We start from the raw sequence: 24,430 nt of genomic DNA, 5'->3' as shown, positions 1-24,430 counted from the left end.
GGTGTTATCACTTTGGCCAGACTGGCCAGTCACGATCTTGAGCGCCTACCGTGGAAAACGAAAATCAAAACTTCGTTATTTTTCCCTCTCTCTTGGCTATTCGAGCGGTAGAGAGCTAAATAGATGAGCAAAGCCAAATCAGCCAAACACTTTGATAGGACTGCTATTTGCAGGTGCAGTTGAGATAGTATAATACCAGTCTCTCTCTCTAGCAGCTAGCTGCCTCCTGCTCTGTGTGTATTAGGTAGGAAATAAATAATAATAATAATAAAACAGGAACTTAATGTAAATAGGTAAACATTTTTATTCATCCAACCAATAACAACTTCCACAGGAAATTAGTGAATTTTCAAACTTTGTAGCTTGCATACAGATGTTTTCCATTATTTCATTTGCTATAATTAATGCATACTTTATTTATTTATTTATACAATGCATTCGTGTTGTACAAACATACAAGGCAAAACAGTCTAACATTTTTTCCGATCTCATTGATTATAAACAATCGATTATTGACATTATTATAAATCAGCGAAGTCAAATAAATGACCTGACTTATATATGACGTCACACTTCTTTTATTAACTCCATAGTAAAAATTAAAAATGTTTTGATATTTATTTATTATTAACAATATATTTACCCGGCATTACAGACAAGCCAATACACCGAGAAATTAAGGAAATAGTTGGTCAAACCAATTTGTCAGTCAGTAACAACCAGGAAAGTTATACTCATCCCTTTCTTTTGGGTGCTAGTACTAGCGTAAGACAGAGGTAGTATGATTCTCTCTGTCTATGTTTGAAATGAGACAGTCCTTTGACAAACTATATTTAATCAAGAGTAACTCATTTGACTCGTCAGGAAAGCCAATGTTGACTTAGAAAGCTTTTATAATACGCGTTACATACTTATGATACCTCTTATACATAGTATACAAGTTAGTCATAGTCATCTGTCCGGGCGAGCCAGCTAGCGCCCTCCTTAAGAATGCCTTAACGTGAGCAGAATCAGATGCTTGTAGGAACAGTACTACGGCGTTCTCTAGTTTACATTAGGCATTGCCTGTATACTTATGATACCTCTTATACATAGTATACAAGTTAGTCATAGTCATCTGCCCCGGTGAGCCAGCTAGCGCCCTCCTTAAGAACGCCATAGCGTGAGTAGAATCAGATGCTTGTATGAACAGTACTACGGAGTTCTCTAGATGTTGGCGGACCATCTTGCAGGGGGCCGTGCGTTCGAGCCAGGAGGAAATGTCGGCTACGGTGTAGGTTGCGAGGCGGGATATGTGGGTTTTTCGCTTACAGATGGATTGGGTTAGTCTGTAATGTAAGAATGAAAATCATTAATGAGCATCATATCTATATATTAATCTAGCCCAATTGTCATCAACTTGGTAAGCGACAGGGCAGCCCTTAAAAAATAATGGCGCTTCCACACACTGCGGCATGCAATTCTAGTGCAAAGTCAGCTTAGAGGGACTCACAAGCATATAAGTTTTCGCATTTATATTATAATAGAATCCCTCTAAGCTAACTTTGCACAAGCATTATTGCAGCATTGCATGCCGCAGTGTGTGGAAGCGCCATTATGTTTTAATCCAAGCATAATTATAAGTTTTCGCATTTATATTATAATAATTTTGATGAAATTTGACATATACATATTTATAATATCTGAAATTATTAATCCATATTCATAATTTGACCCCTTAGACGTAACGTACTTTTTTATATAAGAGAGTATTTTCAGTATTTTGCTATAGGAAACAGTTTAGACAAGGGGTCGGCTGGTTTAATTAAACCGTCAGTCACCGTCAAAACGTTCGCTAAAAATGGGGATTCATAGTTATGATTCTGACGTTGATCAGTCCGTTGATTAAGGCTAACTCAGTGTTTACTGTTTCGCGTCCTGTTAGTCTCAACTCCATTAGGGGTCGCGAAACCGTTAGCGTAGATGTCATTTGTCGTGTTGTATTTTTATTTCTTGTACAATTACAATGTACAAGTGTTTTACTACATTACAATGCTTACTTCTCAATAGAATGTGCCGCCTCAGCTAACCGGTCTTCTGTAGCTTTGTCGAGTTCCACTTGCGAGGAAGATCGCTCGCAGAGGGAAAATACGAGCGCCCTGTAGCACTGCATGTAGCACGGCCATCTGAAATTATTAGCCCGAACGTTATTATATACTTTTCATCAAAACACTGTGCACAACACGAGCGATATTAAAATTCTAAACCCAAATCATGTGTCGTTTTAAAGCAAAAGGTCGCATTGTCGCTTGTCATAAAGACGCTCTGACTGGTTTTTCGTATAAAGATACAAGCATGGTTATGGTAAGAGAAAATGTGGTACTTTTTGATTGAAAACGTCACATATCAGCCTTCTGCCCCTCTGGCATTGGGATTTAACCTTTTCGACGCCGTGTCAAACACAAAAGCAGTCATCCAGACGTCACATCACCAAAGTGTCAAAACTGAAATTGAACTTTATGCATATGCATGTAGGTCTATGTTGCTCTGTGGTCTATGACCGATTAATCGGTCTTTGGCGTTGAACCGCTGCGTATATATCGGTCATTGGCGTCCAAAAGGTTAAATGACTCGTTACCAATCTCCTCCCTTCCTTACTCCCCTGAGGATAAAGATAGTTTATTATTCAAGTAGGGGCATTACATTGCGCTTATGAACGTCAAATAAAGCAACGCCGGCAAATTATTAAGAAGGGATCCTTAATAACTTGACTTTGACACTTTAATATTTTTAAAATGGGGTTGTAGTGGTCGTACCAATCAGTCGTGGCAAAGTTCGAATCTATGGGTACTTAAAACCTCCATTTTGGAAGCCGTTCCTGCTTCACTAAGGCCAGGCTTCATAGGAGAAATTTCCAAAATTTGGCCATTTTGTAAACTTTTCGATGGCGACATGCTTGTTTGCCACCGATGCGGCATAAAAAAATCTCACCTGTCTTCCAAAATTTCCTCTCTAGAAACGAGAAAACAGTTCAACACCGCAGTTGACCCGTCATAGAGCTTGAAGAACGCCGGCCACGCCAATGTGCACTTTATACGCTTGTTGTTACACATAATGCTGTGTATCTGGTGGAGGAGCTCGAATATCGAATCTAGGAACTTGTAGTCTAGGATTATCTGGAATGATATATTATAAGTTGTTTAAAAATATTAATCACTGTCCATCATAGAGTAACTTATACGGAGTTATATCTATCTTTGCTGTCCAATGGATCAAAGGGCAAATGACCTTGGGTGGACAAATATGAAACAAACAGGTCAACATCACATATACTTTTTTTAAACTTTATTTCCATAGACAATGTTTGGCGGGAAAATATACTTTCTTTTTTAAATAATTTAAATTAACTTATTAATAAATAGACTGAAAATGAAAATATTGTATAAAATATTCCTAAGTAGTGTCTAGCCTGCGCACACCTCTCAATGTGAAATCCGTGCTATTATAAAACTTTTGGGAGAATCCATACTAATATTATAAATGCGAAAGTCTGTCTGTCTGTCTGTGTGTTCCCTCTTCACGCTTAAACAGCTGAATCGATTTAGATGAAATTTGGCATAGAGATAGGTTGAGTCCCTGAGGACATAGGATAGTTTTTATCCCGAAAATCATCCCTTAAGAAAGTAAAAAGCGGGGTGGAATTGAGATAATTAATGAAGTGTCTGCTAATTTGTGTGCATAATATGCTCAAATTGAGTAATTGCTATAAGATTTTCTCCAGGCGATATTCTTACTCTAGCTGGGGTTACTAAGTCCACGCAGACGAAGTCGCGGGCAAAAGCTAGTAATTTAATAATAAAAAAAAGCCAGTACTTCCGTCCAGCGACAGATCCTTTGGTAAACCGTATCAGGGAAACTTCTTGTAGACAGTCTAAAAGCCGAGCTTCAGTTGGATCATCATCAAACCAGGCCCTGATGATAATGGGACCCGGGAAAGATGATAATATTGAGGGACCTCTCGCTCGCCGTCGGCAGGGTGTTCATACTCACACCCTATATAGAACCTAAATCACCAGACGACCGGTCTGGCCTAGTGAGAGTGACCCTGCCTGTGAAGCCGATGGTCCCGGGTTCGAATCGCGGTAAGGTTGTGTGATTAACACAAATATTTGTTCCTGAGTCATGGGTGTTTCTATATTAGCAAATCGTTTTGACAGTTGAAAAGAAACTGATTTGACTAGTAGGAGTATTCTCCCTATTGTACTTACCCTCCTTGCAGCCAATACAATTTCCGCCAAAACCTCCAAATTACTCCTCAATATATCACAAACAACATCCTCCACTACCATCTCCTTCTCGTCAACCACTATCCTTTCTCCTTTCACTTCCAAACTATACTCATAATTATCTTGAATCCAAGCCCTTAACGTTTTACAAGTATTGTATATTTGTTTGGATAAAGCGGCGCATTTGGGACCCATTATGTTGGCTTTCAGACATTGTGTGGTCAAATATTTCGATACTTTGTGAGAGATTAGGAGCGTGTTTGCGGTGTTTTCGTCTTTTAGAAATTGTTTATCCTGCAAATAAAATATATAGTTGTTAAAAAATATAGTTGTCTGTAGTCGGCTTACGGACGATAATTTTGCGTGAGAACGTCATAAGAAAACATTGATGAAAAGTCCGTAACGTTACTATGATCTGTCCACAACGTTACCATAGAGATCTGTCTACAACGTGACACTTTTTCGTGCATGCGTTATCACGTCAAAACTGTTTTTAGTCGTCAAAAATCGTGGTTTATGCTCTATAGAGCAGAAAAAATATTCTCCAAAAAAAATGCACACAGGTGACTTAAAAATTCGGACAAGATCCTTATACAGACAAAAGGTTAATGTGCATGACAGTGGCGCTCGGTTAGTGGTAATGGGAAAAATTAGTTGGCACTTATTTGACAGTATAAAAACATTGAGCGAACCAAACTTCGGCGCGATCATCACATAGGCAATACAGGTCACATTGCTATTTAAATGCGTCGTTTTCAAGCAAAAGGTACGAAGATACGAAGAAGAAAAGGTACGAATGTCCAGAGAGACATGAAGGAGTTCGGCCGAACTCCCGACGACGCTTATCAGCGGAGCAAGTGGCGCCTCAAGATTAAGAAAGCCGACCCCGCGTAACGGGAAGTGGCGAGGAGAAAGAAGAAGAAGAGTTTTCAAGCAAAAGGTACCACATTGACGCTTGCCATAAGGACGCTCTGACAGGTTTTTCGTATAAAGATACAAGCAATTTTCGTCCATATGGTAAGCGACAATGTGGTACCTTTTGATTGAAAACGTCACTAATTTTGGTATTACGACTTAAACAACTAAAAATTACCTTTAGAGCTGCCAAACTGCCCAAATCACCAACAAACTGCTTAGTAAAGCACTCGATAGACGACAATTCCAATACAAACTTCAACGATATACTTATATTCTCTAAACAATATTCACTTATCCTCTTCTTTTGTGTTTTATCATAAACCATAAGCAATCTCTCTTTTATGCTCCGCCATATTTTTAAAAACAAACTGTCCTTGTCTCTGAAAATGTCGTGGTTTTCTAGTTTCTTGATGTAACGCAGTGATACGTTCAGTAGGTGTATAGATGATTCTATGTGTGGTGATTTGGAGTCTGGGTTTTGAATCGCTTGTATCTGAAAATGGGAAATTATATATGTAAATAATTGCTGATATTGCGACAGAAAACATATAACTTATTCCTTTTCTTCAGACACGAAGAGTTACTAAATGGTGTCACTAGATGGCGCTATGCAGGCGTCATAAAACCATAGATTGTGTATTTTGTTACACATAAACCGATATAATACTAATAGCGGACGTAATGGCGTTCTCTACCTAAATTTTGCAGAGAAGATTTTAATCTAACTAAAATAAGAATTTAATAATAATATATTTATGGCATTATTCATAAACGCGTTACTGGCGTGAATAAGCTATGAATCGTTTGTCTTTGTCTGTCATTTTGACTTATGTATTTGTAAGAAAGGGATAAAACATAATTTAACTAAATCAGGCCCGTAAAGTTTTATGAATAAGGGGGTTAGGCTCTATAACACGAGAGTCTTAAGTTACCATTACCGCGAAAAACATATGCGGCAGCTGGTATGTTTATAAGTTACCAATCCACTTTCCTTCTAATATAATTCTTTTGTCTATGATAAGTGTTATAAATTACTTACAGCATTTTCCATAAAGAAGCTGAGTCCAGACCAAAGGAAATTCAAATTCTTGCTTTCCGCAGCATTATTCGTTTCACAATATTTCGACAACGTTAGAGAATATGCCTCCATTGCATTCAGTGTTGCCATTGTATTGTCAGAAATAACCGAGTCATCAATGTTGCCAGTTTCTTGACTGAATAAATTATTTTCACTAAAATCTATCTTTTTAAACGCATCCAGCATAGTCTTGTGTATTTTCTCTTGTAAATCGGCTAATATAGATCTATAAGCGCTGGTTGTTATAGCTCGTTTCTCTTTAGCTATAATGGGTAATATTATACAGCTTATTTGAAATATTGGATCGCAGAAATACTCAGTCGAGTTGTTTTTGCTTTTTTGTTTTTTGAGAAGTATTTTGACTATGCTTTTGACAATTTCACTGTCAGTTTTAACTTTTTTCACGCCAGTTTCTAATGTGCTTTTGATCAGAAGCAGGTTATTTGACGTTTTTATTTTAAGTGTCAATAAGTCTATTAATGTTTTGTCTTCAAAAGAAAACAGGAAGTTCACTGGGAATATTTTGTACAAGTCCGGATTCTTTGGACTTAATTCGTAAATACTTTGCAAAATATGATCGATATTGCGTTTTAATTTCTTATTGACACTTTTCTTCACTGCTAACATTACAAAAATCGTTGTCAATTGATATTTTTCTTCCAAATAGTAGATCGGCAATTGTTTCAATATTTCCAAATATCCAGACGCTTCACTTTCATCGGTTATAGATAATTTGTTAAAATACTCTTTCACATCAATATCTTTTAAAAATAATGTCATGTCAAAATCTGATTTACTCAAAGCTTTTGTCAATTCGTCCGCGTTTTCTAGACAATTACTTATGTTTCTCAATGTCTCCAACACCAAAGCGTTTAGCAATGGTCTATTATTTATTACGGAGCTACGTTTAATTATGTCTATTTCGATATTGCTCAAATATAATTTCACTAAGCATTTTGCCAGTTGTTTTGCGTGTCCTTTATTTAAGTTTGTCATCACTATTTTGTTGAAATAACTTTCGTTTTTCAAACAATCCGAACTGGTTATTTGTTTAATCAGGTGTGATGTATCTTCTATTTCTGACTCCGTTTTAATATCTGGGTTTGTTTTGAATAACTGCACTGCTAGGATTTTGTTAGCTACTAAGTGATCCTGAAATGTAAAATAGTTTTAGATTAATATACCTAGTTCATAATAATACGATAAGTAAAACTAGTCAATGTTTTGAATGATGAAAATAATTTATGGAAATTTTAATAACGCTCCACATATCGTCGGGTATATGACACTTGATCCTGACGACATGACACTTGATTATATTAAATCAACGATATAAATTTCACGAAACAGCGCCATCTGTATTGAATATACAACTTTAAGATTGTAGGGTAGTTTTTTCTATGGATATTAACACTTTGTTATTATGAATTAACTTCTCCAGCCAGTCTAACCAGACGCCAAATTCTATAGCTTATAACTTCCTTTTTTTGGGACCCTATTACTAAGACTCCACTGTCCGTCTGTCTGTCTGTCACCAGGCTGTATCCCATGAACCGTGATAGCTAGACAGTTGAAATTTTCACAGATGATGTATTTCTGTTGCCGCTATAACAACAAATACTAAAAACAGAATAATATATTTAAATGGGGCTCCTATACAACAAACGTGATTTTTTTTGCTGTTTTTTTCCGAAATGGTACGGAACCCTTCGTGCGCGAGTCCGACTTGCACTTGGCCGGTTTTTTTCAATAGATGTTAACACTTGTTTGTTATTATGAATTAACTTCACTCCAGCCAGTCTAACCAGACGCCAAATACTATAGCTTTTTAGGGGCCCTATTACTAAGACTCTTCTGTCTGTCCGTCTGTCTTTCACGGGGCTGTATCTCATGATCCGTGATATTTAGACAGTTGAAATGCTCACAGATGATGTATTTCTCTTGCCGCTATAATATAACAACGAATACATACTAAAAACAGAATAAAATAAATATTTAAGTGGGGCCATACAACAAACGTGATTTTTTGCCGTTTTTTGGGTAATGGTACGGAACCATTCGTGCGCGAGTCCGACTCGCACTTGGTCGGTTTTTTATGGCAAGTCACATTGCTAGTGATGTAACATTCATACATCGAAAACAGTCCCTTTTACGACGTATGGTTAAATATAACTCGTGTTTTAGGTTTCCACTCTGATCCTTTCACAAAAATCAAAATTCATCAATCCCAAAAATTCTTCTAAAATTATGTCAAACAATCACAGTAGTAATTTTTATTAAGCAGAAACGTCTGCGAACGATGGAAAAATTACTGCCTTGGTTGAGACTTGAACTCATATAGACCCATATAGTGGGAAGATTTGCTGACTATGGATGAGGTCTTGGTGGCTCAGTTGGAGCGCTGGAATATCGATCCAGAGGCCGTGAGTTCAAGTCTCACCCAAGGCAGTAATTTTTTCACTTTTAAATTTATTCTAAACCACAGTATTGTTTACGATGGCCAAACCTACCATGCTAAGATCGGCAAGAAAAGCTATTTTAAAAATAACTCACCAATTGCAACCTCGAATCATCCTCCTGCACCCTACCAGCCAATGTTACCCACTGTTTCGTTTTCAAACAAGGCAGTATCGGGCTAAAGTCGAAAACTGCACTGGTGTTACCAGCCTGCATGTCCACTTTAATGTTGCCATACTTTAAATTAATCAGTTTCAGTCGGGAGAAGCTTACGCATAGCTTTAGGAAGGCGTTTGCTAGATTGGGGTTCTGAAATGAGATATTCATTAAACATAATAATAAACATGCCATATATGCCATACGGTTCATAGGTACCTATATGTTCCCTATAGTTAGCCAGATCAAGACAGTTAAACAAGTCTATCTAACTAAAGTTTCATTAAAACAACTAAAAAAGAAATACAACTCACATAACCAAGTTTCAGCACACACTCTCCCAACTTCTTCAAACATTCATTCTCGAAGTTTCCAAACGTAGCCCCGAACTCCTCGGCGATATGGCGCGGGACCGTGTGGTCCGCCATCTTGCTGTTCTCGAAGAAGCTGCACAAGATGGCCGCCAGCACTTCGGAGAGGGTTATGATCGAAGGACCTTAATGAAAAAGTTATTGTTAATTTTTGTTGTTAGACAGTTTATGACACTACTAGTGTGAATGAGACAACATCCTCTAGTTTGATCCTGTCTCTCGGACTGCTTTTTGTAGTCTCCTATGATCAACTGTCTTTTTTGGTGATAAGGGTTAACCCTTGAAAACCCTGTACACTTATTTTTTGAAGTACCACATACTGTAGTCCCTTGAGTTCCGGGTTTTTATGATAGTGGTAGTCATTATCTTAAAACCCAGTTCCCAAGGCAAGTGGAATCTTGGCTCCTAGATGCTGGGAATGTCCTGATCCTAAATGGAGAAGGAAAAAGGTTTAATACTTACTAACATAACCTTCTTCTAACATCATAAGGCAGTGTACTTGGAAATCTTTCTGTAAAGTAACCATTAGTTCACTGTTTTGCCTGAACATTAACTCTGATGTCCATTTTCCATACATTTCCACACATTCTTGCGGCATGATATCATTTCCTGTGATTATCTTACTTTTGATCTTCTCTGAATCATCCTCTTTTGATTTTTGTATCAATTCAAATTGCTCTGGGTTGCAAGCTTCTAAAATAAGCTTTACATTCGGTAGTATTTGCGTTATGAATAAAGTTCCTCTGCTAAGTTTAAATAAGGTTTGTAGAAGGCATTTCAACATGGATGTGTATGTTTCCATGGTGCTTGCGTTATTTTTCTTTGCAGCCATAATTGGTGAAAGGATTTCATCAAGTTTTTGTTCAATTAATATTGGATCCAACTGCAATGCAACATTTATTATATTCATTGTAGTTTTATCAGGTTTCCCTTCTAATTTCAGCAGTCCCATCATAACGTTTTGGAGAAATCCGATAAAGTTCTTTTTGATCTCAACTTTAGATATCTTCTCCCCAAACGTATCTGTCAATCTGACGCTGATATCAACTTCATTTTGTAGTAAAATATCAAGGAATTTCAAAAAGATAATCCTTTTGATTTTGTCATCATTTTCTTCAAATACAATTGAAGATAAAGTCATGTTAGGATTTAAATAATTCTGGGTCATGTTCAAAGATGAAGTAGTAATTATATATAAAGCGAATATAAGCTGATGTTCTCCTTTGAAGCATCTCACGAAAACGTCAACAAAATTACATAAGAAATTGTAGTCTTTTGAAGTGCGGCCTCTTGGAAACTCGAAGAAAGTATTCATTATTTTCAACACTGACTGAATATTGTCTCCTTTTTCGGCTATTAATTCATCAATATTATCTTTTCTTACTAAAGTTTGTAAGAAGCTGATGAAGAATGTTTTCTTATTCATTGGAAAAAGGATATTCTGACATAATTCTATAACAGAATTACGATTCTCAGTATCTAGTAAACTGAATATTGTTTCTAAGTTTTCTCCATCTAATAGTTTTATTATAAATTCAAGCTTCTTCTTTGACTCTTTATACTGTTTCGTGAGGTGAGTTAGAATTCTTGTCATAAGAATATTAACTTTATTTACATCTTTGTTATCAGCGTTTCTTAAAAATTGCAGTAATGCAACAGATATGAGTAGGTTTTCATCAATATTTTCTGTGACTTGTTTGGCAATTTTTTCATTTTCCAAGAAGTTGAGGATTGAATGGACCTCCTCAAGTCTTAATGTACTTTTTTTAACAAAGTCTGACACAATCTGTAAAATTAAAAATAGTATTTAGTTACAAGTAATAATAATATTATAAAGTAAAATAGTAGACCTATTCATTAATATTAGAAAAAACCCAAAAATACAACCAAAATAATAGTTTTCTATCCATTCAAATCAGCTAGTCTATAAAAACAACAAAATATTTTTTACCATGAAGTTTAAGTAAGAGAAATGCAACCCGTGACATTTCAAATAAACCTGATTCCTCCATATGAGTTTTACACATTTTTAGGGTTCCGTACCCAAAGGGTCAAAACGGGACCTACTAAGACTTCACTGTCCTTCTGTCTGTCACCAGGCTGTATATCATGAACCGTGATAACTAGACAGTTGAAATTTTCACAGATGATGTATTTCTGTTGCCACTATAACAACAAATAGGTACTAAAAACAAAATAAAATAAATATTTATGGGGCTCCCATACAACAAACGTTATTTTTTTTCCATTTTTTGCGTAATGGTACAGAACCCTTCATGCGCGAGTCCGCACTTGGCCAGTCTTTTCTAAATTATATCTTTATAGATTATGTTCCAGAATATTATACTTGTATCAGTTTAGTTTTCAAATCGCCACTCAAATCATCTCCAACACTGATCCAGCCTAGAATATTCCTTAGCTCCCCTCCAGAGAGTCCATTCTGCTTTGTTACTCCGTCAAGCCATTCTGCAACTACTCTCTCCTTCGGACCAGCAGGAAAGTGTTGAGAATGAACAACATTTCTCGCCAGACACAGACGTTTTGGTAAGACTATTGTGTCGTCTTCCAAGCGCCGTTTTAGTTCTGAAAAGTTAAATGAATGTTCTGAAAATTTAAATATGATGTATATTTAAATGTTTTACCTTGTGTGATGAATAAACTATTATGCATCTATCTGTTCTGAAATACATGTTATATAACGAAGCTGGATTAATTTCTCAATATTAAGCCCTTATTGATATTGATATATTGAGTCTACGATACAAAAAAAACATGAAAAAATGGTTGAAACGTTAGGAATTTAATGTTGCGCCGAAATAACATAAATCAACTTATAAAGGTTGCTGCTACAATATTATATTGTTTGGATCCATAGAAAATCAAAGAAGTGATAGAAATAAACACATAAATGGAATAATATTGGCTAAAATGCAAATACATTTGGGGTTAATACAATCCCACGTCGTATTTTTTTAGTCTTAGATTTATATTTAAACTAACCGTTTAAAGGATTCAGCGACATTTTTATTGTGGTTCCAGACTATATATTATAAAACATTACGTGAGATAGTGCTCAATTTACGAATAAAATATAATTAAAAGTATGCGAGTATGCGATTGACACACGTGCACTTGTTGTTATAAGCGTTTCGATGTTGCTTCGAGCAAAATTGGCCGGGGGGTGTGAACTAAAGTGTGAAAATTGTTAAAGCACATTATTTATTTTTCTAAACATTTTATCCTTTGTAAAATAAAAATTATGAGTTGTAAATATCTGAAATTAAAATTAAGTAAAACTAAAAACTAGAGAATTCTTTATGTTTTCATTTACTCAAAGAATATTTTTTTAATTATTTTCCATTGCAGGATTAAAACGCTTTCACTGTGTCAAATAATTGACAATAGACTAAAATGTTGTTGTACTTAAAAATTACAAGAGCGTTGGTAGAATCAAGCCTGCTGGCTGTACTTATTAGACCTGTACCGCTGGCTATATTTTGACCCCTAGGTTATAAAAATATTAAAGTCAATTCTGTTTTCGCTTATGAATACTTTGTTAAGATGTAAATCTTACATTTTGTTTTGTGTCATATATATAATTTGCTTTTCTAGTAATTTGTTATTTTGTGGTAATTATTTTTTATTTTGAATTATCTTGGAGAAAAAAATATTCGAGAGAAAACATGTAACTGTGTTGCATTCAGGATAGTGTTTTTAGTGTGAAAACATAGTTTGTGTCAATTACGTCCACTGCAATCTGATACTATGTCATAATATTCTAAATGACACAAAAAAAAATTAGAGTTAAAAAAAATTACTTAGGTCGAATTTAATCGTTTAAATAGGTCCATTAAATGATTTTGTGTCTTATTAAGGCATAGCTTCATAAGATATTTGATGATTTTGTTGTAACAGGCTGTCACCGTTACAAAAGAATATTAAAGATATTAGAGTTTACATCTTATTAATTTGAAATGCGGGATAAATAAGATGTATGAATTTGTGTCACTTGCATCCACTGCATAAACAAATATTACAAAAATATTATTTGCGTTCAAACGAAGCTAGCGGGCGGTCTGAATGGGCAACGGAGGCCGTGCAGGGTGGGGCCGCGGCGTGACCTTGCCGTACGCAACGCATGTTTACTTCGCCTGTGCGCCAAATTAACGCAACTTATTCAAAGAAGTTACGCAAACAACACAACAACAAGCAACAAGCAAGCAAAGAATGCGTCGAATTATCTTTTACCTATTTAAAACTCATAGATATTGTACAATGTCACCATTATGCAAAAGAACTGTAAGTACATGTTTGATTTGCGAGCGAGCTGGCAACATTGCGCAGGGAAATCTTAAAAATATCGCGTTTACGTGAACGCCACATACATTTGTGACAGTGATAGGGAAAAGGTACCACTAAAGTAAAATTTGGTTATTAATACCGTGACTTTCTTTCATTCTTCGATAAAAAAAATTGCTATTTATGCAACAAGTGCGGAAATCATCTTTACGCACGTGTATCATACAATGTTTTACTATGCATTGTGCGAGTAAATAAAAAAACATGTCATGGCAAATAAGTTTAATTATTAAAAGGAGTGTTTTAAATCGACACGAGTTGCGAATTACCTATTCGCACGTGTATCGTACGTTTTACAGTACATATGGCCCTTTAAACTTTCGACATATGCACGGTAAGTGCTCTTTTCCGCACTAGTGCGAGAAAGTAGCACCATTTGTACTGTAAAAAAAATTGAAAACAAAAAGCACTAGTGCGGAAAAGCAGTACTTTCCGCACGATATGGCTCCGTAGGAAACGCACTTTTCGAGCACATGCATTGTAAAAAAATATATAGGACTGTATCTCCTAAACCATGCGTCGTAGCGCAAAAATAATAAAATTTTCGTTCCCCTTTATGTAACCCAAAAGTAATACATGAAAAATACAATGAAAAAAAAAAGAAACAAAATCTTTATAGGGCTGTATTAGCTGTATCTCCTATATCGTGCATCGTAGCGCAAAAATAATCAAATTTTCGCTCCCCTTTAAGAAGCCCCTAATTAAGATTTAAAAACGCAAAAAAGAAAAAAAAGAGGAAAAAATCTTTATAGGGCTGCATCTCCTAAACCGTGCATCGTAGCACAAAAATAATCAAATTTTCGTTCCCCTTAAGAAACCTTTAATTAAAACTTTTAAAAAAACCAGGAAAAAACTTTATAGAGCTATTATAGCTATATATATAGATATAATATCTCCTAAACCGTGCGTGGTGGCGCAAAAATAATAAAAACTTCGTTCCCCTTTATGAAGCCCCAAAGTAATATACTAAAAACACAATGAAAAAAAATGAAAAAAAATAACAAAAAAACTTTATAGGGCTGTATCTCCTACACCGTGCATCGTAGCGCAAAAATAATTAAAAAAATCCCTTTAAGAAACCCCTAATTAAGATTGAAAAACGCAAAAAAGAAAAAGTGGAAAAAAAATCATTTTAGGGCTGTATCTCCTAAACCGTGCGTCGTAGCGCAAAAATAATAAAATTTTCGTTCCCCTTTACGGAACCCCAAAGTAATAATTTCTGTCAAAATAACCTTATTTAAGGCATACTGCACATCACTGTACTCGTCAAGTCTGTGGGTCAATTACACGCAGCGGGCTTACAATGCTCTGCGTGTACAGTATAACGCATTTAGGGTGCTGCTACGGCTTCCACGATACTGCAGCGCGTCGACTATGTTTGCTGAGGCGCGGACTGATAGCTTCGACGCTATCTGGCGTAAGAAAACGTCCTCGCTCTTAAGTAGGGTACGTGGGAGCAGTAATAGCATCTTAAACATGATAGCTAATAAGCTTGATTGTCCTTTGATGTGGAAATTGTGTCAAAGGACAAAATCTGTGTTTATTATTAAGTACTAACGTAGGCTAGGATCAACTAACACTCTTTGGACCATTTTGTTGTCTTTAATAAAATAAAATAAATATAAATATACAAAAAACACAATGAAAAAAAAAAAACAAAAAAAACTTTATAGGGCTGTATCTCCTAAACCGTCGTAGCGCAAAAATAATCAAAATTTCGTTCCCCTTTGTGGAACCCCAAACTAATATACAAAAAACACAACGAAAAAAAAAACAATAAAAAAACTTTATAGGGCTGCATCTCCTAAATCGTGCATCGTAGCGCAAAAATAATCAATTTTTCGTTCCCCTTTAAGGATCCCTTAATATTAAAAAAAAAAACAAAAAAAAACAGGAAAAAATCTTTATAGAACTATATCTCCTAAACCGTGCGTGGTAGCGCAAAAAGAACAAAATTTTCGTTCCCCTTTACGGAACCCCAAAATAATATACAAAAAACACAATGAAAAAAAAAAACAACAAAAAATCTTTATAGGGCTGCATCTCCTAAACCGTGCATCGTAGCACAAAAATAATCAAATTTTCGTTCCCCTTTAAGGAACCCTTAATTAAAACTTTAAAAAAAACCAGGAAAAAACTTTATAGAGCTATTATAGCTATATATATAGATATAATATCTCCTAAACCGTGCGTGGTGGCGCAAAAATAATAAAATTTTCGTTCCCCTTTATGCAACCCATAATTTATATTTAAAAAAAAAACGCAAAATTCAAAAAAAAATCATTATAGGGCTGTATCTCTTAAACCATGCGTCGTAGCGCAAAAATAATTTAAAAAAAAAACCCTTTAAGAAACCCGTAATTAATACTTAAAAAAAAAACAAAAAAAACCAGGAAAAAAAACTTTATAGAGCTGTATCTCCTAAACCGTGCGTGGTACCGCAAAAACAATAAAATTTTCGTTCCCCTTTATGCAACCCATAATTTATATTTAAAAAAACGCAAAATTAAAAAAAAATAATCTTTATAGGGCTGTATCTCCTAAACCATGTGTCGTAGCGCAAAAATAATAAAATTTTCGTTCCCCTTTATGAAACCCCAAAGTAATATACAAAAAACACAATGTAAAAAGAAAAAGAAAAAAAAAACAATAAAAAAATCTTTATAGGGCTGTATCTCCTAAACCATGCGTCGTAGCGCAAAAATAATAAAATTTTCGTTCGCCTTTATGCAACCCATAATTTATATTTAAAAAAAAACGCAAAATTTAAAAAAAAAATCATTATAGGGCTGTATCTCTTAAACCATGCGTCGTAGCGCAAAAATAATTTAAAAAACCCCTTTAAGAAACCCGTAATTAATACTTAAAATAAAAAAAAAACAAAAAAACCAGGAAAAAAAACTTTATAGAGCTGTATCTCCTAAACCGTGCGTGGTACCGCAAAAACAATAAAATGTTCGTTCCCCTTTATGCAACCCATAATTTATATTTAAAAAAACGCAAATTTAAAAAAAAAAATCTTTATAGGGCTGTATCTCCTAAACCATGCGTCGTAGCGCAAAAATAATAAAATTTTCGTTCCCCTTTATGAAGCCCCAAAATAATATACAAAAACAAGAAAAAGAAAGAAAAAAATAATAACAAAAAAACTTTATAGGGCTGTATTTCCTAAACCGTGCATCGTAGCGCAAAAATAATCAATATCCGTTCCCCTTTAAGAAGCCCCTAATTAAGATTTAAAAACGCAAAAAAGAAAAAAAAAACCATTTTAGGGCTGTATCTCCTAAACCGTGCGTCGTAGCGCAAAAATAATAAAATTTTCGTTCCCTTTTATGAAACCCCAAAGTAATAACAAAAAACGCAATGAAAAAAAAAGAAAAAAAAACAACAAAAAAAACTTTAGGGATGTATCTCCTAAACCGTGCATGGTAGCGAAAAATAATCAAATTTTCGTTCCCCTTAAGAAGCCCTTAATTAAGATTTAGAAACGTAAAAAAGAAAAAGAAAAAAATCTATATAGGGCTGTATCTCCTAAACCGTGCGTCGTAGCGCAAAAATAATTAAATTTTCGTTCCCCTTTATGAAACCCCAAAGTAATATACAAAAAACACAATGTAAAAAAGAAAAAAAGAAAAAAACAATAAAAAAAACTTTATAGGGCTGTATCTCCTAAACCGTGCGTCGTAGCGCAAAAATAATCAAATTTTCTTTCCTATTTATTCAACCCTTAATTTATATTTAAAAAAAAAAACGCTTTCACTAAACTGCTGTAACTCGGAAACTTAGAATCCACAAAGGGGACTTTACTAAATTATGACACATATTAAAGCCTGACCTAATATATGATCATTGTCAAGAGGGCGCTGTTCATTCTCATGTATAGGGTGACAGTTCAGTATAGTATGAAAAAATATTGTATTTAATGAACATCATCATCAATGTAATTAATGTTGCTTGCCACGCTTAAACATAACAAAAATCACAATAAATTGCGTCTTAAAATAAACTTAAAAAGTCTACTAAAAATCGAAACAAAAGTAATTTTTAAGTCGCTGTTGTGACATTCTCAATCAAAAGGTAGGTACCACTTTGTCGTTTACCATAAAGACGAAATTTGATTATATCTTTATACAAATAACCTGTCAGAGAAAGTGGTACCTTTTGATTAGGAACGTCACAAATGTTGGTCAGTATGAGGAGTGCAGCCTACAGTTTATTTTTAATTATATTTATATACCTACTACGGTAAGATTGATAAGACAATGTAATTATGCCTCCGAATGAAATAAATACACTGTATCGCAAAACTAAGTGGCGAGACAGCTCATAATGCCATCTCTTGGTTGGTCTTAACAAGGGTAAAGGAGATAGTATTAAGATCTCAGTCGCCAGCTGATATTGCGGCAAGTATAATAAGCACCCCACCCGCGTAGGTACCCTTCCCCGCGCACGCCCTTCTTGCTCAATTGAGTTTTATTTTGCCAGATAGTAAAAAAACCGTGGATCAAAATGACCCAAATTATGAATGATGTCTCAATGTGGTATTATAATATTGTAGACGTAAACTTAATAATATGAATTTTTTTTTGTGGCAGATACAGGGTGTTAATTAGAAAAAATTTTTTTTTAAATAAAAGCGGTGGATGAATTTGACACAGATTTGTTTGAATAACATATAACAATGTTCTGTAAAGTACAACACTTCACTTACCGACTCTAATATTTTTTTAGGCGTTTTAGGATCAATATTAGGTATTTATTAAATGCCATTATAGCCGTGGATGAAAATGACACAAAATGCGTGTGTACGTCGGAAGCCACTTTGCCTTTACAGGGAAACAAAGAATTTCGTCTCGAATATTTTTTTTACAGAATGCTGATTGAAAAAAGAAATACCTAAATTTCTACCTAAGCAAATACCTAGGATGACACAAAATATTATTTTTAGGTTTAGTATATGGTCTGGAAACTATATATAAAAAATAAGCAACATTAATATTCTTATAACCTCAGAAGTTATTGGTACAGGTCTATATAGTTGGTCAAGCAAATCTTGTCAGTAAATAAGAACAAAAAAAACTATACTCATTCTTTATTATTATTTTCTTTTGTGTGCTAGTACTAGTGTAAGACAAAGATTGTATGATTCTCTCTGTCTATGTTTGAAATGAGACAGTCCTTTGACAAACTATATTTTATGGGCGAGCTGCACACATTTTAAATGCTGCCCAATAATACTCACTATTGCTACTGAACTGCCAATATGCAGCCTGCCTGGCTTGATCCTGCATTGAAATGCGCCCTAAGGACAAAAGATAATACCAACCATTTTGATATGCGATTAACAGATGATATGCGATGGTGAAGGTGACCTTGGTTGGAGATTCGATATTTCGACGTCGACGCCAGACTTTCAGTGTCGCCAACAGCTATTCGAGGCGTTAAAATGGCATTTAAATATGGAATGTATAACTACTGTGTATAAAGTTCAATTTTAGCTAGCCTGATGGTGAGCGTTTACCCTATCCTACGGACACCTGCAACTCTAAATTTATCATTCCTCAATCCACTATCAAGGAGCAGCATTATACGTGACGTTTTCAATCAAAAGGTACCACATTGTCGCTTGTCGATAAGGGTGATTTCAAATTGAAGCTATATGGAAATAGCGCCTTATTGACAACAGAAAATAAGTACCCTTTTGGATGAGAATGACACATTTATTTCCATTACGCCGAGTTATCGCCTGGGAAAAAATGACTAACGGAATTGGTACCTGTCTGGGTTTACATATCCAATCAAAATGCCAAAGAGAAGTCTTAACGTTTTATTACATTTATAAAAAGACAATATGTCCGTGAGAAAATGAGATGGTTAAACCAATCTGAATCAACAATAAAAAAACTTTCACATACAAACTATACAAAGTGCCAAGCAGTTGTTTAGGTATGCGAAATCTAAAGAATTAACAACACCAGATTCTTGTTGGAAGTAAAAATAAAAAGTATTTTTTATAAAAGGACTATACCGCTAAATGCATAACAGAAATAATCATTAAAAAATTCCGCGGCACCTTTAGTTTGTCAAAGGACTGTCTCATTTCAAACAGAGACAGAGAATCATACTATCTTTGTCTCACATTAGTACTAGAACTCAAAAGAAAATGATGAGTATAGTCTTTTTTGTTCTTATTTACTGACAATTTGGTTTGACCAACTATATCTAGCTTATCCTAAAGGTCAAAGAAAGAGACAGCGATATATTTTCAGCTGCTCTGCAATTTACGATATCAAAAGTTTGAAGCTTTGAAATTTTCAGTTGTTTTGTCCCTTATTCAGTCACACTAGCCCCATCATTATATCTCCGTTCGTACATAGGGAAATACATCTGCATCAAAGTCTCATATATGTCCACATCAATTGGCAGGAAAGTGCAGAAAATGATCCTGTTCATCTGCGGATTCTGTTCTAGAAACTTCCTCACAGTTTTCAAAGCGATGTGGGCAGCTAGACGGTTAGGGAAGCCGTAGATGCCAGTTGAGATGCAGGGGAAAGCGATGGACTTTATGTCGTATTCCTTTACGTAGGATAAGCATTTCTCGTAACAGGACTGGAGGTCTGGTGTTGAGCCGTTTTGAGGGCCCACTGTGTGGATGACATCTGTAAAATGAAAAACATTTCAACTAAAGGCAAGTTTTGGTGGATTAAGCCGGGTCCAGACGGCTGGGCTGTAACGTGTAATGTAATCCATCGTGTGTTACACGAATTCTGTGTGTGGATGGCACTACGAGCATTACATGTAACGCTTGTGACGGATCCATCGCCTGTCGGTTCTTAGAGCGCGTTCACATGTTGACGCTATAATTATTATACGTAGGTAATATTACATTACATTACACGTTACACCCGTTGGGATCCGGCTTTAGGTATTTGCCATAATAGCGGATGCACTTTTGATCTCTAGCTGCCCAGAGGCCTATAAAAGGGTCTCTATTTTGGATCTTTATTTATAAAAATCTAAAAGTGCACTTGTCTTGGCAAATTTTGACCTGTGGGCGTGTGGGCAGCTAGAGATTGACACATGGACAACTTTCTGAAATGGGGAATCAACCCGGGACAAGGTGATGTACTATGCGTATGTGGCGACCTACAAACAACGCATCATATGATGCAGTGTTCCCTGTGTCTAACTACGTGCACTACAGAAGACCTGATAAGAGGCTAAGAGCTACCCCCCGGGGGTTAGAGGTGGCAAGATATTGGCAAAATATTATTTAGTTTCGATCCCTTCATACGATAAGAAGAAGAAGCTAGAGATTAAAACCAAATTTTTTGTGTCATGGTTTCATGGTATATACAGGGTGGCTTAAAAATAAGTGCATTCCCGTTGCCAGGGAGGTTTTAGGATTATACCAAAGATAGGGAGTTAGTCTTTGATTATACTGAGCAATTTTTACTATGGGACCTCGTTCGAGACTAGTATTTAATTACAATAATGTTCAAAAAAAATATACTACAGGGATTTCGCATGCTTTCCTGTTTAGTTAAATTAACCAGGTGGTGCAACCAACTAATTACTGCACTTACATTTAGCAGGCAAATTATAGCCTCCAGTCACCTTGGCCTGACCAGTAGGGCAGCCTCCCAGGGTATTGCATTCTTGCTGTAAAATTACATTACAAATTAGTATTAAAATGACCAGGTTTTACCCAAATGCTTCAAAAAACTTCTTACAGTCCACAGATGAGCTCTGAACTTCGAAATATCTTATTTGTAAAGTCTTTGTGAACTATTCCAATACCTGTAACAGTGATCCAGCTGCCCTATGTATGGCTCCGTCAACACCACCACCAGCTTTTAGAAGAGAATTAGCTGCATTCACTATAGCATCAACCTGAAAAGATTATATTGTCCGCATCGCAATAGGTATTCATGAAATAAAACTGTTTAGATGGATTATATCACATATAGATAGATAGATAGATAAATAATTTATTGCCACAACAAGGGTTTTTTTTTTCAAATTATATCATCATTGTGCTTTCCAAATCTGATATGTGTTCGATTTTTGATTGCCAAAGAGTTACCTAGCAACTTAACACATAAGGTATTAATTCATTTGATTAAAATCGCACACATCAGATTTGGTAAGCGCACGATGATATAATGAATTTAAAATAAGTCTTAGGCCCTGGCTTGCGCTCTTGGGAAACGTAACTAGTGTGAAGTAGCTTAATCAATTGAGTCCCAGGGATCGAATTTTGCCAGCCAAAAAACAGCCTTTGGCTATTATATTAAGAATTAAATTTTGAGTGACATTGCTGACCCAATCTCGCATCCATAGGATTCAAGGAGTTAATATAAAGGGAGGTGATTATTTGGTGTTGGAGACATTAAACGTTAATTGTATTAAATAGTGAAACTTATGTATGAAGTATTATTATCTATTCGGTGACTGACATCTGACCTTACAACTTTAAGAGAAAACTATGCCTTATTGTGATAAGTAAGTTAGATCTACACACAATGTTTTTTTCGATGGTTTCCAGAAAATCATTAGTATGAGCCAGGATTTTGTCGATATAAAATAAGAATAAATAACACAGAAGGTACCCACTTCAAGTTTCGTAATATCCCCTTTGAAAATTGAAACCTTTCTGATGAGTTCTGTATTCTTTTCATTGTCAATTTTGGCACCCTTAAATACTTCCAAGTCTTCCAGATTATGCTTCTTGGACTCGAGACCCTTTTGCGTTCTAATACAGTCATCCCAAGGGGAAACATTCTCGAGAGTTACGTAGTCTGGGGATGCGTAAAGTTTCCTTTTTTCGTCTAACTGCATGTTTAAAATCCTGGTTTTCTCGACTTTCCACTTCGCTGGCGACGTCATGTTTTTAATGGAAGCGGAACTGTGTTGTAGAATTTGGACGAATTGTAAAACTTTACGCGATGGGTTCGGAATCTTGGAAAATAAAGAGCGATATACCGGCGACAACATTCTCTTTGACAGTAATGACAATTAGTTAAAGGGGAAAACACGTTCAGATACAACACGTAAAGAATAATGCCTAATAATAATTTCCACCATAATGATGTGTTTGTATAAAAAAGACAACTTATCTCTTAGATGACCTTATGTAATTTCGTGAAACATTTTAAACAACGTGGAAGCCTATGGTGGAAGTGTATCAACAGCAAACAAATGTATTTCTTATAGTGGTATCTGAACTTACGGAATTTTGACAAATCATTTGCGGTGACAAGACATTGACAGAGAAAAATCCGGTCTTTAAAAGTAGGGTTACTTTTAAATATAAACTTTGTAGAAAGTTAACAAAGTAATGCCTTATTGAAATATTTAAAACTAATTTATTTATTGAATCATTAAACTTATCAAAACTAATAATTTAAGGCTTATTCAAGAAAAAAAGAATTTAATTGAGTGATATATGGTATTGCCAGAAAATAAAAATTCCCCATCTGCTCGGTAAAAATATTTTCTAGTTGGTCAAACCAAATGTCAGTAATTAAGAACAAAAAAAAACTATACTTATCCTTTTCTTTTGGGTGTTAGTACTAGTGTAAGACAAAGATAGTATGATTCTCTCTGTCTATGTTTGAATTGCGACAGTCCTTTGGCAAACTATATGTCTCAATCTAATCGGGGTGCCTAGCCAAGATGCCAATCGTTCGCTCCGTAGTGAACGATACAGTAATCTCTCTCCATCACTCTTCCATATTAGTGCGACAAAAGACTGCTGCGAGTGGTTGACAACAAGCTACTACATGGTTTAGAACTATGGTGTCAAACCGCCGAAACCGCGGCTGCCATGCCAAGGCACAAGGTCGTTGGAAGTGGAAGATTTTGTGATCAACTGGGATTGCTAAAAATGACAAGGTCACGGTGGTTGGTAGCACAGAGATATACGAGGCGTATTTACCTTACGTGAAACTCTTGCTTAAAGGAAAGTCTAAGGTATTAATAATAATAAATAAAAACATTAATTTTGAACATTAATAAAAGGTTTTTAGAAAAAACAGGTCAAAAAAAAAACTAGGGTGAATTTCAAATCAAGCTGGCAGCACAGTACTTGTCAAACAACGAGTTTTCTCCACGTAATTCTAGCGCGCTGGGCTATCAAAAAATATTAAATTTATTGAATTAACGACGTGTTTCCGGCAATGTTCGCATTTTAAAGTATTCAGGGGTGCTCATCACACATTCATAAGTGCGCTGTGCAGTAAATCCCCCAGGTAAACCTCATAATATCACGTTACAGTCCTTGAAGTCGTGTTGGTCAGTGACACCGGCCTTTGTGAGCGTTTAACAATTAACCACGTCAGGTTTTTGTGGTGTTATTGCAGAATGAAGACTCTTGGGGCTCTTCTGGTTTTTTCGCTGGCGTTCGCCGGCTCTTTGGCCGTGGACAGGAACAATTTTAAGACGTGCGAGCAATCGGGTTTCTGCAAGCGTTTGCGGTCTTTGAAGCCCGAGAAGTCTCAGTATTCGCTGAACTTGGACACCGTTATAGTGCACGGAAATGTGCTCACCGCGGAAGTCAATACTGTAGACACGGAAACTGAAAAGAGGATTATACTGGTATGTAATGTTTTATTCATTAGACACTTTAAATTCATTAAAAGCTCAAATTGCATGGTGATTTTTCCATCTTTTTAAAAGATGGAGATTTGTTAAAAAACTACTATTGTACATATTTCTTGACAGTAGTACAGTCAGCAGCAGAAGTTGCGTTTGGGGGGCCATTTTTGGGACTTGTATAATTTTTCGTCAATTTTTAAAGGCGTTAGGAACTTAGTAAACTTAAG

At 35.5% G+C, this 24,430-nt stretch overlaps 4 protein-coding genes across 6 annotated transcripts in view; 1 reads left to right on the top strand and 3 right to left on the bottom strand.

Annotated features, from left to right (window-relative positions):
* LOC134751783 (poly(A) polymerase type 3) overlaps nt 1-24,430 on the bottom strand; it is a 223,334-nt gene that overhangs the window by 97,978 nt on the left and 100,926 nt on the right. The window lies entirely within an intron of this gene.
* Nucleotides 290-12,373, bottom strand: LOC134751768 (uncharacterized). Its single transcript, XM_063687230.1, has 11 exons — nt 12,246-12,373; nt 11,593-11,828; nt 9,708-11,031; nt 9,189-9,370; nt 8,815-9,027; nt 6,223-7,413; nt 5,359-5,676; nt 4,248-4,559; nt 2,971-3,155; nt 2,040-2,165; nt 290-1,328 (listed from the first exon to the last, which is right to left on the bottom strand). Exons 1-11 carry the CDS (start codon nt 12,265-12,267, stop codon nt 1,055-1,057), a joined length of 4,383 nt encoding a protein of 1,460 aa, XP_063543300.1. The 5' UTR covers nt 12,268-12,373; the 3' UTR covers nt 290-1,054.
* On the bottom strand, nt 19,418-22,623 carry LOC134751745 (macro domain-containing protein PG1779-like). The gene is made up of 4 exons (XM_063687192.1): nt 22,221-22,623; nt 21,405-21,497; nt 21,191-21,266; nt 19,418-20,263 (listed from the first exon to the last, which is right to left on the bottom strand). The coding sequence occupies exons 1-4, from the start codon at nt 22,599-22,601 to the stop codon at nt 19,935-19,937; spliced, it is 879 nt and encodes a 292-aa protein (XP_063543262.1). The 5' UTR covers nt 22,602-22,623; the 3' UTR covers nt 19,418-19,934.
* Nucleotides 23,667-24,430, top strand: part of LOC134751776 (neutral alpha-glucosidase AB) — a 39,504-nt gene continuing 38,740 nt past the window's right edge. For 2 of the 3 annotated variants that reach the window (XM_063687260.1, XM_063687258.1), the window contains exons 1-2: nt 23,667-23,857; nt 23,969-24,203. In XM_063687260.1, coding sequence (XP_063543330.1) covers nt 23,970-24,203 — 234 coding nt within the window. In that variant the 5' untranslated portion in view covers nt 23,667-23,857; nt 23,969. The remainder of the gene's footprint in view (nt 23,858-23,968; nt 24,204-24,430) is intronic. The other variant, XM_063687257.1, reaches the window with a different exon arrangement.

Source organism: Cydia strobilella, chromosome 23, assembly GCF_947568885.1.
Source record: "Cydia strobilella chromosome 23, ilCydStro3.1, whole genome shotgun sequence".
In the NCBI taxonomy this organism is placed as follows: domain Eukaryota; kingdom Metazoa; phylum Arthropoda; class Insecta; order Lepidoptera; family Tortricidae; genus Cydia; species Cydia strobilella.
Note: the sequence above shows the minus strand (reverse complement) of the source record. Positions and strands in the feature narration are given on the sequence as shown.

Coding starts and splice junctions, on each gene's coding strand:
- LOC134751745 (XM_063687192.1), bottom strand. CDS start 22,601: ATGTTGTCGCCGGTATATCGCTCTTTATTTTCCAAGATTCCGAACCCA. Junction 21,498..22,220: donor GGGATATTACGAAACTTGAA/GTGGGTACCTTC, acceptor TAATCTTTTCAG/GTTGATGCTATAGTGAATGC. Junction 21,267..21,404: donor CAGCTGGATCACTGTTACAG/GTATTGGAATAG, acceptor GTAATTTTACAG/CAAGAATGCAATACCCTGGG.
- LOC134751768 (XM_063687230.1), bottom strand. CDS start 12,267: ATGTCGCTGAATCCTTTAAACG. Junction 11,032..11,592: donor TGAAAACTAAACTGATACAA/GTATAATATTCT, acceptor TTAATTTTACAG/ATTGTGTCAGACTTTGTTAA. Junction 9,028..9,188: donor GTGTGCTGAAACTTGGTTAT/GTGAGTTGTATT, acceptor ATCTCATTTCAG/AACCCCAATCTAGCAAACGC.